This window comes from Pan paniscus, chromosome 23 (genome assembly GCF_029289425.2).
Source record: "Pan paniscus chromosome 23, NHGRI_mPanPan1-v2.0_pri, whole genome shotgun sequence".
In the NCBI taxonomy this organism is placed as follows: Eukaryota; Metazoa; Chordata; class Mammalia; order Primates; family Hominidae; genus Pan; species Pan paniscus.
The window spans coordinates 34,327,662-34,344,714 of NC_085927.1; the positions used below are offsets into that span (position 1 = coordinate 34,327,662).

Sequence of the window (17,053 nt, forward strand, 5' to 3'; positions counted from 1 at the left end):
TGGGACCACAGGCACGTGCCACCATGCCCGGCTAATTTTTTGTAGAGGCAAGATTTTGCCATGCTGCCCAGGCTAGTCTCAAACTCCTGGGCTCAAATGATCCACCTACCTCAGCCTCTCAAAGTGCTAGGATTACAGGAATGAGCCACTGTGCCCGGCCCCACACAAGTCTTGAACTTCTAGCCTCAAGTGATCCTCCAGCCTTTGCTTCCCAAAGTGCTAGGATTACCGGCATGAACCACTACACCTGGTCACTTGAAGCTTTTCTAATGGGCAGTACATCTTGCTCCTTCCACCATTCCTTGTAGGAGAGTGTCTCCTGAATCCTGGGTGACATCAAAGGATTCAAATTCTGCCTCCCCTTTATTATTATTATTAATTTTTTGAGACAGTTTTGCTCTTGTTGCCCAGGCTGGAGTGCAATGATGTGATCTCAGCTCACCACAACCTCCACCTCCCGGGTTCAAGCAATTCTCCTGCCTCAGCCTCCTGAGTAGCTGGGATTACAGGCATGTGCCACCATGCCCAGCTAATTTTGTATTTTTAGTAGAGATAGGGTTTCTCCATGTTGGTCAGGCTGGTCGCGAACTCCCAACCTCAGGTGATCTGCCCGCCTCGGCCTCCCAAAGTGCTGGGATTACAGGCATGAGCCACCGTGCCCGGCCTTCTGCCTCCCCTTTAATGATTACTTTTAGTTCTGAAAAGTACAGGAAAGCTGCTGAAACAGGTATTGTTTTAGCCTAGTATCCATTCACTCACATTTACTGAACATCTACTAGGTGTCAGATACTGGGGCTATAGCAGTGGAGACAGACAAGATGATGTGTTTGAGGGAGGATGGGAAGGAACAGAAGTGCTTCTTTAAAAGTGATGACATTGGCCAGGCACAGTGGCTCATGCCTGTAACCCCAGCACTTTGGGAGACTGAGGCAGGCAGATCACTTGAGGCTGGGAGTTCGAGAGCAGCCTGGGCAACATCATGGTAAAACCTGTGTCTACTAAGAATACAAAAATTAGCCGGGCGTGGTCGTGTGTGCCTGTAATCCCAGCTACTCAGGAGACTGAGGCAGGAGAATTGCTTCAACCCAGGAGGTGGAGGTTGGAGTGAGCCGAGATCGCACTACTGCACTCTCGGTCTGTCTACCTCAACCCCAACTCTGCATGCTCTGAGCAGCCAGCTCCACCCAGCACTCACCATCCCACCCACTTTCGTCTCTCCTGCTTCAACATCTCCCTCATTCTGTTGTGTCTCCTGTAGTTGCATTTGTTGCAGTTCACTTGAGCTGAGCCCCGAGGCCCTTCTACCTCTAGTACTGCCTGTCCAGGACAGGCACAAGCATCCAGGCCTGAACGGGATGGATATGGCCCTAGAAAACAGAAAACAGGATTCCAGTCCCAGCTAAACTGGGTATGGCAAGACAAGGACCTGGGTTCCCATGTGCTCATGCTGAGAACTTGAGAAGGGACAGAATTCTGCAGATCAACACAGCTTCATAAAGGCCAGCCAGGGGCTACCACCATTTTGCAGTGAGAATAATGTTTATTGAGAATGGCTCATTACAAACAAAAAATATATAAAATCTCTGCAATGCAAAAGATCCCTTTCATCCCCGTGGCTAGAATGAACAAAGCCCACTGTCCCACATGGCTTCAGGTGCTGTGCTGGTCCCCAGCATGTGAACAGGCTGGGCAGCTGTTGGTGTCATGTGCTGTGGGCAAAAGTCCCTGATGTCCAGGCTCTCTGGCCCCATTTTCATGACTTGTGCAAGAATGCAACACAGTGTGTCTTACATCCTGCCTCTGTGACCCTCCCTAGGCAGATGAGTCTTGAGAATGGGCAGCTTTCTCATTCATCTTTCAGGAAGGTGACCTTTAACTTGTGGCATGCCCTGAGAAGCCATCCTCTGGGACCAGAGACTGAGTGTTTCTAAACATTTTGGCTGGACTGAGGTGCTGTTACCACCCTCCATGAAGGCCACTCCCTAGTGACAGCCCTAACAGCATGTGCACTGTCTAAATCACATCCCACCATCCTGAAAACTTCATTTCCTCCCACTGGTTTCCTTCATACAGCTATTCTAACAATTTTACCAGAATACCACCTGAAGATGCCCACACCCCACAGCTGCTGTGCATGGGTACTCCTGGGCCACCTGGCATTAAGGCAATGGAGATGAGACCAGTCTAGAGCCAACACCGGTCTCTGAAACCCAGAAGGGCTGCCCAACTAACAGCACCTCCCTCTTGGCCAAAGGCTTTGTCTAGGGTTGAGAAGCAATTTGGCTGGGTGGTCTCACTGCCCTCCTAAACAGAGCCCACCTCTGCCCCCAGAGTCATCTGTGCTCCAAAGCAATGGGCAGGGGCACAGCTGCCACCATGCCATGCCTTGGGCATTGGAAGAGCAGGACCCAGGAGTGCAGGGATGGTATCACTGTTGCCCCTTTGAAAATGACCCATTTCCCACTTTGGGAGGCCGAGGCAGGTGGATCACCTGAGCTCAGGGGTTCGAGACCAGCCTGGCCAACATGGCGAAACCTGGTCTCTACTAAAAATACAAAAAAATTAGCCGGGCATGGTGGCATGTGCCTGTAGTCCCAGCTACTGGGGGGCTGAGGCAGGAGGATCGCTTGAACCCAGGAGGCAGAGGTTGTAGTAAGCCAAGATCGTGCCACTGCACTCCAGCCTGGGCAACAGAGTGAGTCTCCGTCTCAAAAAAAAAAAAAAAAAAAAAAAAAAATCCATTTCCTTTAGTTTTTTAGGTGCAGACCGGGGTTCAAGACCCAGCTCCACCACTGTCCTGAGCAGACTCCCAAGACTAGGCCAGCTGCCTCGTCAGCTGCCTCGTCTGAGAGGTGAAGGGGCAGGTACTTAAACCACTGGCCAAGTCCCTTTCTCTGAAAAAGAACTTGAGCTGGCTAACTGCCCTGTGCAGAGGTGTTAGTGGTTCCAAAGTACCTTCACTCTTGCTATTACTGTTTTACTTGAAGGTGATTACCCCTCAAAAATGAAAACTTAAATCTCAAAGAAACAACCCCTGACCCCAACCTCCCCAAAAAAGAGGAAGGAAAGAGCTCTGTGCTACTTGCTGTGTTGTAAGATCCTGGGCAGGAACCCCTCTTCTCCATCAAGATAGACAAGACCCAGTATCCTGTGCAATCTGGTGTGAAGACCAGCCCGTTGCTTTGGAGCACAGGCCTTAGCAGCCAACCTTAAAGGACTAGGGGCTCCCCACACTCAGAGGGCAGACCCTGCTGTCAGGATTTAGGCTGGTGTCAGGAGGCCTCCTGGGTGCAGGGATCCCTCTGGGGCTAGGGCAGCTGTTTATTCCCAGAGCACTGCTGCCAGCCACGAGGCCTACCAGTGGGATCTGGGCCCGAGAGCCCTCCATCTGACAGAGCTGGAGGACCTGGAGGGCTGTGGGGGGTTTAAGAGTCTCCAGCGGCCAGGGCTCTGCATGGCAGGGCAGCTGTGAGGTGTGTCTATGCTGGGTGGCAGGGGTCAGATGCCCTGTAATGAGCCACAGAAACTTGGGCTCATGGGTAGGCAGGAGGTGGTGGTGTCATCAACCACTGGGCACAGGGGCATATGCAGCACTTCCAGGAGAGAGGGGCCTGGAGGGGTCCTCAGCCCTGGGGGATTGGGGTCAGCTATGCTGTCTCCAGACACTCACATACTGTCCTGACAAGTGGCATCCGTCAAGCGACTTCTCTCTCCAGGCTCAGTCCTGCGGTCTGTGGGGAGACCATTGCCATGGATCTGGCTAAAAGGCAACAAGGGCACTGTCGGGACTGGACTTCCTGTGGGCGCAGCTGGAATCAAGGCTTGGGGTCTTGGGGTATGCTTCCAGCAGCCAGCAGGTGCTTGGGGTGAGTGACATGACAACACACGGCACTGGCAGACAAAGCAGCTGTGCCAGTCTCCCAGAGTTCCTGGGGCTCTGCCAGATGGGCTGAGGCTGCAGTTCCACATTCCAACCCCAGCAGCCCCAAGCCTGGGCCAGGGCATCCTGAGTGGGCCCGGCTGGGGTGGGGATGGTGTCCGAGGGCCTAGGCGCACCAGGCTCCTGCTGTCAGCTGTCCAAGTAGACAAAGAGGATGTCCTCATCTGTGCCATAGCTGGTTCTGGCCTCCTCAAAGTTACTGATGCTGGTGCTGCACATTCCTGCTGGGGGTGGGGAAGGCAGAACGGGGTCAGTGGGTTGTGAGAGAGCACCTACACCACCGACACAGTGCCCAGGGGAGCTGAGTGAGGTCTGTTTCCCATCCACATGGCCATTCCTCTCAACTCAAGTCCTCCACCCCCAGGAAGCCCTCCTTGCCCATCCTGGTCTTCATGAGGTTTCTCTGACTCCTCCCCAGTAAAGCAGTTGGAGAAAGGCCCAGAGAGGGGAAGAAACGTGCTCCAGGCCACATAGACGGGGTAAGTCTATGTGGTCAGGGCGTCCAGGGGCTGTCTATGTGAATCCAGTCTATGAGAGTCAGGGCAGCCCTTCCCTGTGCCCGGAGGGCAGTAGGCAGGCCAGGATGGGTCTAGAGCAGGGGCTGGGTCTGGCCGGGCTTTTCTTTCTGAGGAATGTGCTGGCCATCCTGGTGGTTGGGGGAGGGGTGCAGCCTGGGCAGCATGAAAGGGTAAGGCAGGGACCTGGGCAGTGGCGTGGGGCCTGTGGTGTGAAAGGGAGGGGTGGCCAGGGTGTAGAGGAGGCTGGCACAGTTTGCGGCAGGTTTGCCTGCATGGCCTGAGGGGTGGCCACAGTGACAAGAGCCCAGGAGGAGCAGGGGCTTTGGGGAAAAGGTAGGGAGGGAGGCCCTGGCCACACTAGATTGAATGGGTGGGAATTGTGGGCACTGGGCATACAGAACAGTGAATGTGGACCACTCTGCCTCACCCACCCCACCCAGCACTCACGGTCGGCATAGGCTGGGTTGTTGTAGAAGATGCAGCCAGTGGCCCGGTTGTAGCCACGCAGCACGATGAAGTGGCCCTGGTAGTCAGGAGTGCGGCAGAAGCAGCGGTGGCCGCTGGGGGTGAAGCAGCAGTACTTGACAGGGCTGGAGCACAGGTCACAGTGCAGCACCCCTGAGTTCACCAGCACGATGGCCACATGGCCCTGAGCCAGGTGCGCCTGGATGTCCTTCACACTCACTGTGCTGTGGGCGGGAGGGGGGTCAGCTGGTGCTGCTGGGCCCCCATTCCCCATCCCTCAAATGGATCCCTGCTTGTGCCTGTTTCTCTGTTACAAAGCTTGGGGATCGGCTCCTTTTCCCTTTGCCCTGAACTCCCTGCTCTGTCACTGTGGCCCAGGCTCAGCCTAGAGCCAAGCAGGAGACCGGTGGGGGGGGTGTGTGTGTGTGTGTCTGAATGTGCACAAAGATGAGCTGGCTCTGTCAGGCCCTTCACGGGGAGAGCAATTCAGCTCCAGGTGGGTCCAGTCAAGGGCCACTAGAGCAGCACACAGAAACCATCCTCCTACTGCACCCCAGCCTGGTTAGTGAATTCTTTTTGCCCAGCCCTGTCTCTCCTCTACCCTAAATCATGTGTGGTTTACATTGAAAACTGCCAGCCAAGCATGGCTCAGACACTTTCAAAACCAAATGCTTCTCTGAAAGAGCTATTTTACTTTTTTTCTAAGGCTCCTGGTGGCAGAAGGGGCTGCCCAGGAAGGGCTGGGCCACACTGCTTCCAGGGGAGCTCCAGTTCAGCAATGACATCTACCTGGAGCCTCCCTCACTGGCAGAAGGCACTGCCCCATCCTGTGCCTTCCACTAGGCAGCAAATCCAAATGAAAACCTAGAGCAGGGCTGGGCACAGTGGCTCACGCCTATAATCCCAGTGCTTTGGGAGGCCAAAGCGGAAGGATCGCTTGAGACTAGGAATTAGAGACCAGCCTGGGCAACATAGCAGTACCCTGTCTTTACAAAAACATTTAAAAATTTACCAGGCGTGGGGCGTGGTAGTATGAGATTGTGGTTCCAGCTACTTGGGAGACTGAGGCAAGAAGATCACTTAAGCCTGGGGCTGTAGCAGTGAGCTGTATTGCAATGTTGCACCACAGCACTACAGCCTGTATGACACAGTAAGACCCTGTCTCTTAAAAAAAAAAAAAAAAAAAGAAAGAAAAGAAAACACCCAGAGGGACAGAGGGCAGATGGGGCTGTGGGCAGGGGGAGCTCTAGGCCAGGGGCTCCTGCATCTTTGCTGGAGGGGCTGCTCACCCACTTGGGGCCTTCCTTAGGAGTGGCAGCATCAGTACCACGTGGCCTGACCCAGCTTCAGCCACAGCTGAGTCACGTGGCAGTTTGGATTGCTGCCTTGGCCGAGGAAACATGCCATTTTTCCATTTGGTCTTTGAAACAAAATAGCTGGCTGAGTTCCCAGTGGCAGTGCACAGGAGTGGGATTTCAGCTATAGGGAAAAAGCAGGGGCTTGGCTGGAAGGAAAAACTACAGGCTTCAAGGAATAACAAGCATGGGTTCAGATCATGGCATGGCCAAGATGCTGGGGGTGACCTTGGGTGTCTCTCTCATCCTCAGTTTCCTCCCCCGAGAAACAGAGATAGCAACAGCTTTCCCACTCAAGGAGACAGCACCTGTTGAGGGCTGCTAAATAAACATTTGCTGCCTTTCCTTCCAACATGTGCCCATGTGGTCATAGTATGAATGGAGATCCCACCCCCCCATATTCTTTTTTTTTTTTAGACAGAGTCTGTCTCTGTCGCCCAGGCTGGAGTGCAGTGGCGCGATGTCGGCTCACTGCAAGCTCCGCCTCCTGGGTTCATGCCATTCTCCTGCCTCAGCCTCCCGAGTAGCTGGGACTACAGGCACCCGCCACTGCGCCCAGCTAATTTTTTGTATTTTTAGTTGAGACGGGGTTTCACCATGATCTCGATCTCCTAACCTCGTGATCCGCCCGCCTCGGCCTCCCAAAGTGCTGGGATTACAAGCGTGAGCCACCGTGCCCGGCCTGTTTTGTTGATTTTTAAAGCCCGGGGCAGTAGTCTTGGAAAATGTCCCACATCCTGGATTTGCCTGTTTCCTTGAGGGCAGATTCAGACAGAGTCTCGCTCTGTCCCCCAGGCTGGAGTGCAGTGGCACTATCTCGGCTCACTGCAAGCTCTGCCGCCTGGGTTCAGGCCATTCTCCTGCCTCAGCCTCCCGAGTAGCTGGGACTACAGGCGCCCGCCACCACGCCCGACTAATTTTTTGTATTTTTAGTAGAGACAAGGTTTCACCGTGTTAGCCAGGATGGTCTCGATCTCCTGACCTCATGATCCGCCCACCTCAGCCTCCCAAAGTGCTGGGATCACAGGCGTGAGCCACCGCGCCTGGCCCCCAAACCCCCATTTTCTAAATCACCTATCATGTGATTATACTACATCAATAATGAAAATATAAATCCGCAAAGAAAGGGAAAATCTGAGAAGAGCCTGTACAGGACCTAGAGGCAGCAGGTCTGAGCCCCACTCCCACGTAGTCCAGAAAAGAATGTGACCCACATCTGGGCAAACTGCACCCAGGGTCTTCCTGAATCCAGCCCCAATGCATACAGATGAGAAGAGGAGGCCCTTGTAAGGTCACAGCAGCCATTACACACTGGGTCCTCCCTGTTCCCCATCCCTTGTCAATCACTGCACCAGCACATTCCTCTTAGGCCATCGCCCTTTCATTAGGGGTCTTGTGTTCTGTCCCATGCTGTCTTTCTGCAAGTAGCCCAAGGGCTGGGTGCAATCTCTCTCACCCACCTATCCCTCCAGCACCTGCTCAGGATCCACCCCTGGTCAGAGCCTGGGTCATGTAGCCCCAGTGAGCTCCATAAACCAAGGCTCAAGGGGGCAAGTCAGTGCCCACAGCCACCCGGGTAGCCAGTTCTGCCTGGCTCCAGAGTCCTAGCCTTTCCTGAACACCATCCCGAGGCCTCCCCACTGCAGATCTGTGGGTGAGCAGGCATGAGAGGAAGGGCAGGTAGGAAAGTTGGGGGGCTCACCATTTCTCCACCAGCACCTTGCAGGCCTTTGCTTGTGCAAACAGCTGATTCACCCGGGTCTCTTCTGTGTCAAAGTGCTTCCTGTAGAAGGACTGAACAGAGAAGAGGGGGATGGAGTGGCCACCACCCAGGCTGCCTTCACTCCATTTAGATGAAGGAAATAAAGAGCGTGTTACAGAGGCAGAGACAGCAGGAGGGCAGAGGAGCCCCACCTGCCAGGGCAGACGGGACATGCAGCAAGCCAGATCAGAAAGCTGTCTGTCCTAAGCAGGAGCAGGGAAGCAGGACCACACAGAGGCATGAGGATGATGCTTGAGAGAGGGGTGGGCAGCTGGGCTCAGGTCAGCTCTCTGGGGAGGATCGATCACCCTTGGGCTTGTACACTCTGGCAGGCATGAGCAGGAGCCCGTAGCGAATAAGCAAGGGGGATGAGGCTGAACCACCTGGGACAGCTCAGCTACAGCTTGGCTTAGCTAGGTGTCGTCCATGGAACACACTTTGCTGGCATGGCTATGTTGGCATTATTTTTCAAAAGGCAAAAAAAAGAAAAGATGGTATTTTGGTTTTCTTCTAGACTACCAATTATATAGCTTAAAAGCTGGCTCTCCTGATGAAAAGTAAAAAAAATGTGCAAATGATGGCCGGATGAGGTCAATGATGTTCTCAGAGGCCCTGGGCCTGCCTTGTGCTGAGGACAGTAGGAAAGAACGTAGGAAGTGGCCTCTGCACATTCTGAGGGCTGTAGAAGGCAGGTGGACAGGAGCCAGGACTCAGTACTCAGATCCTCTGGGCAGGCCAGACTGCAAGGGCACCTGCTCTGACTGGCTCCCAAATCCTGCCTATAGCCTCTCTGCTGCTGCTCCCTGGTCTCTGCACACCTGGGTATCTACCTGGGTGTCTAGCCCTTGACTGTTCCCTCTTCCAACTACTGGAACCAGGTGGTCTTATACCTCTGTGTGGCCCCACATGGGAAGGCCTGGTGGCTGGTCGCTCACCTGGTTCTTGTAGCCCTTGTCGACGCCCAGGGTCTGGGTACAGAAGCGGTGCCTCACGCCAAAGTGGTGCATCAGGTAGGCCAGGTCGATGGTCCAGATGCTCCTGGTCAGCTGCAGCTTCTGCAGGGCTCTCTCAAACTCACTGTCGTCCAGCTGGCCCAGGTACCTGCAGGCAGATGAGCTGGGGAGCTCAGCTTGGTCTTGAGGGTCAACTGGTCTGAGTCACCCTCCACCCGCTGGCCCAGGTACCTGCAGGCAGATGAGCTGGGGAGCTCAGCTTGGTCTTGAGGGTCAACTGGTCTGAGTCACCCTCCACCCGCTGGCCCAAGAGCCCCGTCACAGGTCCCATTCCCCAGAAGTCTCCCTCCTTCATCATGAGACCCTAGGTCCTGCACACACTGCCCAGGCTGCTTGGGGCACCATCCTGGCTCCAGAGTTGCAGGCCTGGACTCTGCTTCTCAAATCTATTGTGTTTTATGGGCTGTGACCTTGGGCAAGTCATTGTCTTCTCTGGCCTCTTTAGCTTCATCTCTAAGATGAGGTCCCTGATCACATTAGTGGTTTTCAAAGTTTTAGGCACAGAATGCTTTTGTTGAATTTTCTCTTGCTGAGATTTCCAGGATGTAAAACAGATGAAGATGCAGCTGCCCTGTGGTTCCAGGAAGCCAAATGAAAAACTCTTGTACAAGGTGACGGCTACAGTCCCTCTTGGCTCTCACTGTCCAGGTTTCTGTGATATTCACACAGCCTCAGCTTAACGGTCAGCACCCCATTCTCCCAGGAGCCAGAAACTGGGGAGTGGAGGGCCTCCTATCCCAGTCACAGAACTGCCTTGTAGGACAGGCCTGGGCACCTGGGACTTCCTGGCCACCCCAAGCCCCCAGACATTACTATCATGGAGAGCTGGAAGGCCTGGTCCACCCCTTGCTCACTTTTGCAGATGGGACTAGGACCAGGTAGAAGCTTGGCCTCCTGCAAGCCCCAACCAAAGATAGCTACATGGACCATGGATCCCACCCAGGTCTCTCCCAAGCCAGAGCAGAAGATGTAGATGGGAAGTACCTGGGCCCCCAGCCCTGGCCCCACTCACCGCAGCACCATCCTGGAGCAGGCCAGGCCACAGTCCCAGTGGTAGAGCTGCTGGATGACGGGCACAGGCAGTTGCACAAAGTCCCCTGTACAGAAACAGAGGGAGGTCACAGACCCTCAGCGCAGAGCCCACCACTCCCACCCTCATGGGAGCCAGTGTCACTGCCTCCTGCCTAGACCCTGCAGGGGCTGCTCAGGGACCTTCCCACAATCCTTCAGGAATCCCCTCAAATCCAGGCTCCTATAGTAGCAGTGATCTCCCCAAAACACCGGCCAGAGCAGGTCAGCCCAACTGAAAATCCTCCAGTGAGCTGGGTCCCACATTCCTTAAGACAATACCTCCATGGCTGCTGCCCTAGCACCCTCTGCACCCTTGCCTTTGCTTGTCATAATCCCTCACACCCTGGGGGTCTTTGCACACCTGGTTCCTCTGCCTGGACATAACCTGGCTTCCCAGGTGCCTGAGCTAACTCCTGCCCTTGGATGTCACTTCTCCAGTATTGCCCCTCTCAGGCCCAGTGACCCACATGTGCACTCACTGCCCACCATGCCTACCCAAAGCCCTTCTTTTGGTGGGAGCTCTGAGGAGGAGGGACAGAGTCTTTTTCTTTTTTTTCAACAGGGTCTTGCTCTGTCACACAGGCTGGAGTGCAATGGCATGATCTCGGCTCACTGCAACGGCATGATCTCGGCTCACTGCAACCTGCGATTCCCGGGTGGCAAGTAATTCTCCTGCCTCAGCCACCCAAGCAGCCTGTAGTCCACAGGCGTGCGCCACCATGCCCAGCTAATTATTGTAATTTTAGTAGAGATGGGGTTTCACCATGTTGTCCATGGTTCCATGGCTGGTCTCGAACTCCTGACCTCAGGTGATCCACCTCAGTCTCCCAAAGTGCTGGGATTACAGGCGTGAGCCATTCCGCCTGGCCAGCAGGGGCTGTTTTGTTTCCTGCTTTCATTCCAGGGCTGGCACATGGGAGGCACTCAGCAGATAATGTATCTGAGTTCATGAGGCCCCTGGAGGTTTGCTTGACTCCAAAGACCCCAGGACCACCAGGGTGTGAGACCATGGCCAGGAGAAGGGAACTGTCACGTAAGCTATGAAGCATATGGAATATTCTTGTGAGCTCCATCCCCCACCAACCCTGGGCGACCTCTCGGTCTGTCTTTGCCAGGCTGTGAGGTGGAGCAGAAAGGGCCTGACCTAGCGTTCCAGTCTCAACTGTGCCACTGCTGGCTGGCTGTGGGCTGGGCAGCTGACTTCCTCTTGCTGGAATGAGTCTGGCCATCCCTAAACAGGGGGACTTTGGTCTGATTCAGTCATTCAGTCAACAAATATTTCCCAAATGCCTAGTAAGTGCCTGGTGTGTGTACTGGAGATACAGCAGTGAATGACACAAAGTCACTCTCCTGGTGGATAGCAAAAATAAGCAAACATAGCAAAATAGAGGCCTAGGCTGGGGAAAACAGTGGGGGTGTGTCTTAGAGGGGATGGGGGAACAGCATGTGCTAAGGCCCTGAGGTGGGGCAAATGGGCATGTGGCATGCAGGACCCTCCTCCGTAGCTGCCTCATGAACCTGGACAAAGTTCAGAGTCTAAAGAGGAAGAGACTTATCTCTGCTGTTACTCCCTCATGACACTCATTCAGCACATGAAAACCTTGCCCACATTGTTTCCCCATCTGGCAGGCCTCTCCTGGACTGTGTGACCAGCTCTGTGTAGAGCCACCCCAGGAGCCCTCCTGCTGTGCCAGCCCCAGTTCCCCTCACTTCCCTGCGTGCGCCAGCTAAGACGGCCACTCACTAGTCCTGGGATCTGTCCTGGCCTTTCCAACCTACCAGGCTTTGAATCCCAAGTTCCTCCCTTCCTATGTCTGACCTTCCCCAGCCTTCAAGGCCTGGCTCAGAGGCCACCATTTCCAGGGCCTTCCCTGATCAGACTGGCTACACCCTTTCACTCATCTGTACTTCTCTGGGCTTGAGTTCACGCTTTGCCTCCTAGGATGCGGCCCTTGCATTGAGCTTGTCTGTGCCCTCCTGTGTTGTTTATACGTTCCCAAGAGGCAGGGACCTATCACTGCTCCTGGTGTCTTTCTACTCCATGTGCAGCAGGGCCCATGGAAGGCACAATGGCATGAGCAAAGCAGGCCACCTGCTAGCTAAGTTGCCTGGCCTCTCTGTGCCTGCTTCTTCCTCTGTGAAATGGACTACCAGACGCCAGCCTGCAGGGTGATGTGAACCCTAAGGACAAGAACGTCTATAAAGCCCTTTGCAGGTGCTAATAATGTGAACCTGCCCCCAGCTGGGGCCTGGTATGCTAAGCCCAGGCTGGACTGAGGCCTCATTCTCTTCCTTCCTCTTAACCCAGATGCCTCCAAAAGATACCCAGGCCGTTCACTCAAGGCGCTCACATGTTCCCCTGCTATCACTGCCAAGGATTCAGTGGCACTGACCCCTGCCTGTCCCTGCCCCAAATTCCACTCCCAGCACCTCTCCCACCTCTACATACAGCAGCCGTAGGGATTCCCATTCAGTTTCCCACTGCTCTTGGAATAAGGTTCTCACCCCTTACCGGGGCCCTGCCTAACCTGGCCCGCCAGCCTCATCTTGGCTGCCCTCACCTGTGGTCTAGTTAACCTGTGAACTCATCAAGGCTTCATTCTACCCCAAGGCGTCTGCACGTGAGGATCCCTCTGTCTGAAACTCTCTCCCGGCTGCTGTTCTCAAGGTTGTGTCCCTTCTAGTCATTCAGGTCCCAGCTCAAAATCTCTTCTTAGAGGTTTTTCTGACTAAGCCTTTGAGAAACGAGGGAACTCTCCTTCACAGCATCCTATTCGTTTCCTTCACAGTGCTTGGCAAAAGTAACAATAGCATCAAGCCACTCTCTCTCTAGACGGCAAGCTTCCTGAAGGCAGGTGCTATGGTATCTTCTCCAAAATTTATGTTGAAACTTAATCTCCATTGTGGTGGTATGAAGAAATGGGTGCAGAAGATATCCACAACCAAAAATATAAATAAATAAGAAGTGTGGCCTTTTGCGAAGTCAGGAGGGCTCTGCCCTCATCAGTGAACTAGTGCCTTATAAAAGGGCTGGAGGAAACTAGCATAGGCCATTTTTTTTGCCCTTCTGTTCTTCTGTCATGTAAAAGCGGTGTTCATGCCCTTTCTGTTCCTTCCACCATGTGAGGACACGTAGGTGGCACCATCTACAAGGAACAGGCCTTTACCAGACACAGAACCTGCCAGCGCCTTGATCTTGGACCTCAGAGTCTCCAGAACTGTGAAGAATTAAATTTCTAGAGCTGGGCACAGTGGCACACACCTGTAATCCCAACTACTCACGAGGCCAAGGCAAGAGGAGCCAAGGAGTTTCAGACCAGTTCGAGCAAAATAGTGAGACCTCCATCTCCAAAAAAGAAAAAAAGAAATTAAATTTCTATTGTTTCTAAATTACCCAGTCCCAGGTATTTTGTTATAGAAGCACAAATGAACTGAGACAGCAGGAAACTTGCTGATCTTGTTCACTGTTATTCTCAGTTGCTGGTGTTGAATGTTTAATAGTAACTCAATAAATATTTGCTGGAAGAAATAAACTTTTTTAGGCCGTGCACAGTGGCTCACGCCTGTAATCCAAGCACTTTGGGAGGCCAAGGCAGGAGGATCACTTGAGGTCAGAAGTTTGAGACCAGCCTGGCCAACATGGTGAAACCCTGTCTCTACTAAAAATACAAACATTAGCCGGGCAGGGGCCAGAGCCTCTTATCCCAGCTACTCGGGAGGCTGAGGCAGGAGAATCGCTTGAACCTGGGAGGCGGAGGTTGCAGTGAGCCAAAATTACGCCACTGCACTCCAGCCTGGGCGACAGAGTGAGACTCCATCTCAAAAAAAAAAAAAAAAGGAAAAGAAAAAAAAGAACTTTTTGTTTTCTTTTGAAACAGGGTCTCACTCTGTCGCCCAGGCTGGAGTGCAGTGGTGTGACCAGAGCTCACTGCAGCCCTGAACTCCCAGGCTCAAGGGATCCTCTGACCTTAGCCTCCCGAGTAGCTGGAACTATGGGCACACGCTACCACACCCAGATAATTAAAAATAAAATAAGCCCTCACTGTTTGCTAGGCTCTGGGGACACAAAGGTAACTAAAGACCCACCCAAGCCCTGACCCCTAGGGACTCATAAAGAGCTGAGCAGTGGGAGAGCTCTATGCAAGATGTTGTGCTGTCACAGTGAATGCCTGCCTGTTCAAGAACCCCTCACAGCAGCCACACACTGCCTTTTTGTTTTTCTCTACTCATACTGTTTCCTCCCCAGCTTTTGTTCTTGCACATCCCTTAGTCTAGGAGTGTCCAATCTTTTGGCTTCCCTGGGCCACACTGGAAGAATTGTCTTGGGCCACACATAAACTACACTATCACTAATGATAGCTGATGAGCCTTAGTCTGAAATGTTAATGTTGTCTCCATGCTCTAATCCCTGTCACTCTCAGGGCCCCTCAATATGGAGTCCTTAAAGAGGCATCTGCTTTGCCCTATTGCACAGAATGAGAATTCTTCAGTGGCAGATGGGGATGAGGTTGCATTTGCCTCCTTCCAACCCTCAGCCCAGCGTAGGCACTTAGATATGCTTGGGGAATGGAAGGCGTTTTCCAAAAAGACCTCATACCTTGAGATGCCCAGACCTACTTGTCACTTCCCTGCTCTGCACCCCTCCTCCCCCAGGCTTCCAGACTACAGCCCTCTGTGTGAGGCTCCCTCCTTACTCTGTGGCTTGGGCTGTGACACTGACTAGCTGGGCTATCTTCTGCCAGGCTATGACTGTCCATGCCTTTCCATGTCCAGCTATAAAATGTGGCACAAGACAGCAGCTCTCTCTCAGAGACTCAGCTGCCCCTCCTCCTCTTGCCCTGCGCTCTAGAACTCCTTGATCCTGAAGCCTGGCAGGCCCCACAGGGCCATCTCCAGCCTCGGCAAGGGCGGATCGGACCTAGAGATGCTCATGTTGGGGGTGATAAGGTTAGGCGAGGCCTTGGCATCTGTCCCCATAACAGCTTTAGCCTTCTGAACACAAAGCCACAGCCAGGTGTTGCTGCCTGGAGCCAAAGGGCTGCCTGGAAGGCCCTGGCCTGACCTCAGTTAGTGGCTGTCACTAAGGAAGGCAAGCAGTGCACTAGCCTTTAATACTTAACCCGTCTCAGACTCAGTCTGCTCAGCTGCAAAAGTGCAAATCACAGTGGGCACCTACTTCACTGGTTCGTTATGAGGATTAATGAGGCACTGCATGTAAACAACTGCACGCAGCGCGCGCCTGCCTCATAGAACATTCCCTGTGAATGTAAGCCATTCCTCCTCTGAGGCTCAGGAAAGGCAAGTATCTTGTCTCAGACCACAGGGCTAGACAACTGGAGGAGGAGGGTTGTAAATCCCCCACCAACTCCACACAGCAGACACAAAAGGGAACACTCCCTGGGAGTGACACCTGAAGGTCAGGGTCCCACATGCTGTTGACCTCTTTCACAGTTGGCACTTCACTTCAGAGTTTACTAGCTAGAACTCCGTTTGTCATCAACCCCGCGCCTTCAGCAGGACAGGAATCACGTCTTCCCCCTCCCCTACGTCTTGGGCAAGCAAACTAACGGCCAAGACATTGAATACCAGTCCGGGTCTCCGCCCCAAAGGGGCTCAGGCTACCGCGTGGCAGAGAGAACGAGGGTGAAGAACAAGAGCAAGACAAAACGCCGAGTCTCGGAGGCCAGGGCACTGGCCCTTCCATTGCTCGGTGCTCTCGGCCAGTTTCCTGCCCTTCCCAGCCTCAGTCCTCCACGGTTTCCCAAGGCACGGGAGCTCCCAAGGCGGCTCCAGCAGGACTTTTCGCTTCTGGGGAAGGTGGTGCCCCTGCTACCCGGACCTTCCCACCATGCTGACAAGGGTCGCAATCCTGCGAGTGTCAGGAAACCCCCACTGACTGGAACCAGGCGGGTGTGGGGGCGAGGCGGGAGTCGGCCCAAGGTCGCGCGACTGGACCCTGCCCCGCGCTAGGGCGGGGTCCCTTTCGTTCGTAGGGTGAAGACTGGGCCCACAGAGAGGCACTGACCGGGCTCGAGCGGCGGCCCCGCTGCCTCCGCCTCCGTCCTCATGACCCGGGCGGCGCGGGGCGCCCATGGCCCCGGCCCAGAGCGGGCTACAGCTTCCGCTTCGGCTGGGGCGGGAGGGCGGTCGGTGCGTGTCGAGTTCCTTCTCCGCCACCGCCGCCGCTGCGGAGGGGAGAACGGGAGGCGGCGGCTGGGCCGCCCCAAGCGCCGCCCCAGCCCTTCCAGGTCTCGAATCTGGAGGCCCCGCCCCCTCCCTAGGCCCCGCCCCAAACTTTGATCCTAGAGGTCCCCAGCCTCCTGATTTAAGTCTGCTCCGGCCATTCGCCGCCTCAGCGTCGAGTGGCCCCGCCCTCTCGCCCAATCCTCGCGCAGACGCGCAGCCCACTAGGACGCGGGCCCCGGAAGCCCCGCCCCTTTCCTTGAGCCCCGCCCCAAAGCTCGTGCATTTCCTGAATAGAGGCTCGTCCCTTCGGCAAGCCCCGCCTCTGCCGGGTCCCGCTCTTTTGCCAGTCCTAGGTGTAAGCCCTGATCCCGCCCAGTGCATCCCCGAGGCCCCAAGCAACTCTCCTCCAACTGTCTTTTGGGATGACCCTGAGCGGGCAGCCGCTCTACTCTATACCTAACTTTATCCGTACCAGATACCTAGCCTCACTCAGGGCCCCCCTTACCTGGCGGTGCCGGGATCAACAAATGAAATTGTGACGGGAAGTCCTGGGCCTTGGCCCAACCTCCTGCTGTCCCCGGTCTGAGGGCCCAAGCCCCGCGTCTCCGCCTTGCCGTCCAGCCTGTCCTTGGTGTGGGGTGCTTGGAAGTGTGATCACCCTCTCTGGCTCTTTGCCGGCCCCAAGGGTCGTTGCGGCGGCCCCCGGGCCCAGTCATCAGCCCTCTTTTCCGGTGCCGGAACTA

At 54.6% G+C, this 17,053-nt stretch overlaps 1 protein-coding gene across 6 annotated transcripts; it reads right to left on the reverse strand.

Annotated features, from left to right (window-relative positions):
* Positions 1 to 1,520: 1,520 nt before the first annotated feature.
* GUCD1 (guanylyl cyclase domain containing 1) lies at positions 1,521 to 17,026 on the reverse strand. Of its 6 annotated transcripts, none has more exons than XM_008953028.5 (6): positions 16,816 to 17,026; positions 10,066 to 10,150; positions 8,976 to 9,141; positions 7,981 to 8,072; positions 4,906 to 5,147; positions 1,521 to 4,161 (listed from the first exon to the last, which is right to left on the reverse strand). In XM_008953028.5, the coding sequence occupies exons 1-6, from the start codon at positions 17,024 to 17,026 to the stop codon at positions 4,070 to 4,072; spliced, it is 888 nt and encodes a 295-aa protein (XP_008951276.3). In that variant the 3' UTR covers positions 1,521 to 4,069. The 6 variants fall into 6 exon arrangements, with proteins under 6 accessions (XP_008951276.3, XP_008951272.3, XP_008951281.1 ...); XM_008953024.5 differs by having other exon boundaries at positions 1,521 to 4,164; XM_008953033.6 differs by lacking the exon at positions 16,816 to 17,026 and adding an exon at positions 16,150 to 16,392 and having other exon boundaries at positions 1,521 to 4,164.
* Positions 17,027 to 17,053: the final 27 nt, after the last annotated feature.

Bases quoted from the DNA above. Each gene is read 5' to 3' on its own strand.
- GUCD1 (XM_008953024.5), bottom strand. From the start codon at position 17,026: ATGACTGGGCCCGGGGGCCGCCGCAACGACCCTTGGGGCCGGCAAAGA. The intron at 5,148-7,980 runs GTGAGCCCCCCA...TCCCGCCCACAG, and splicing joins AAGGTGCTGGTGGAGAAATG to CACAGTGAGTGTGAAGGACA. The intron at 4,165-4,905 runs GTGAGTGCTGGG...CCCCACCCCCAG, and splicing joins CAACCCAGCCTATGCCGACC to CAGGAATGTGCAGCACCAGC.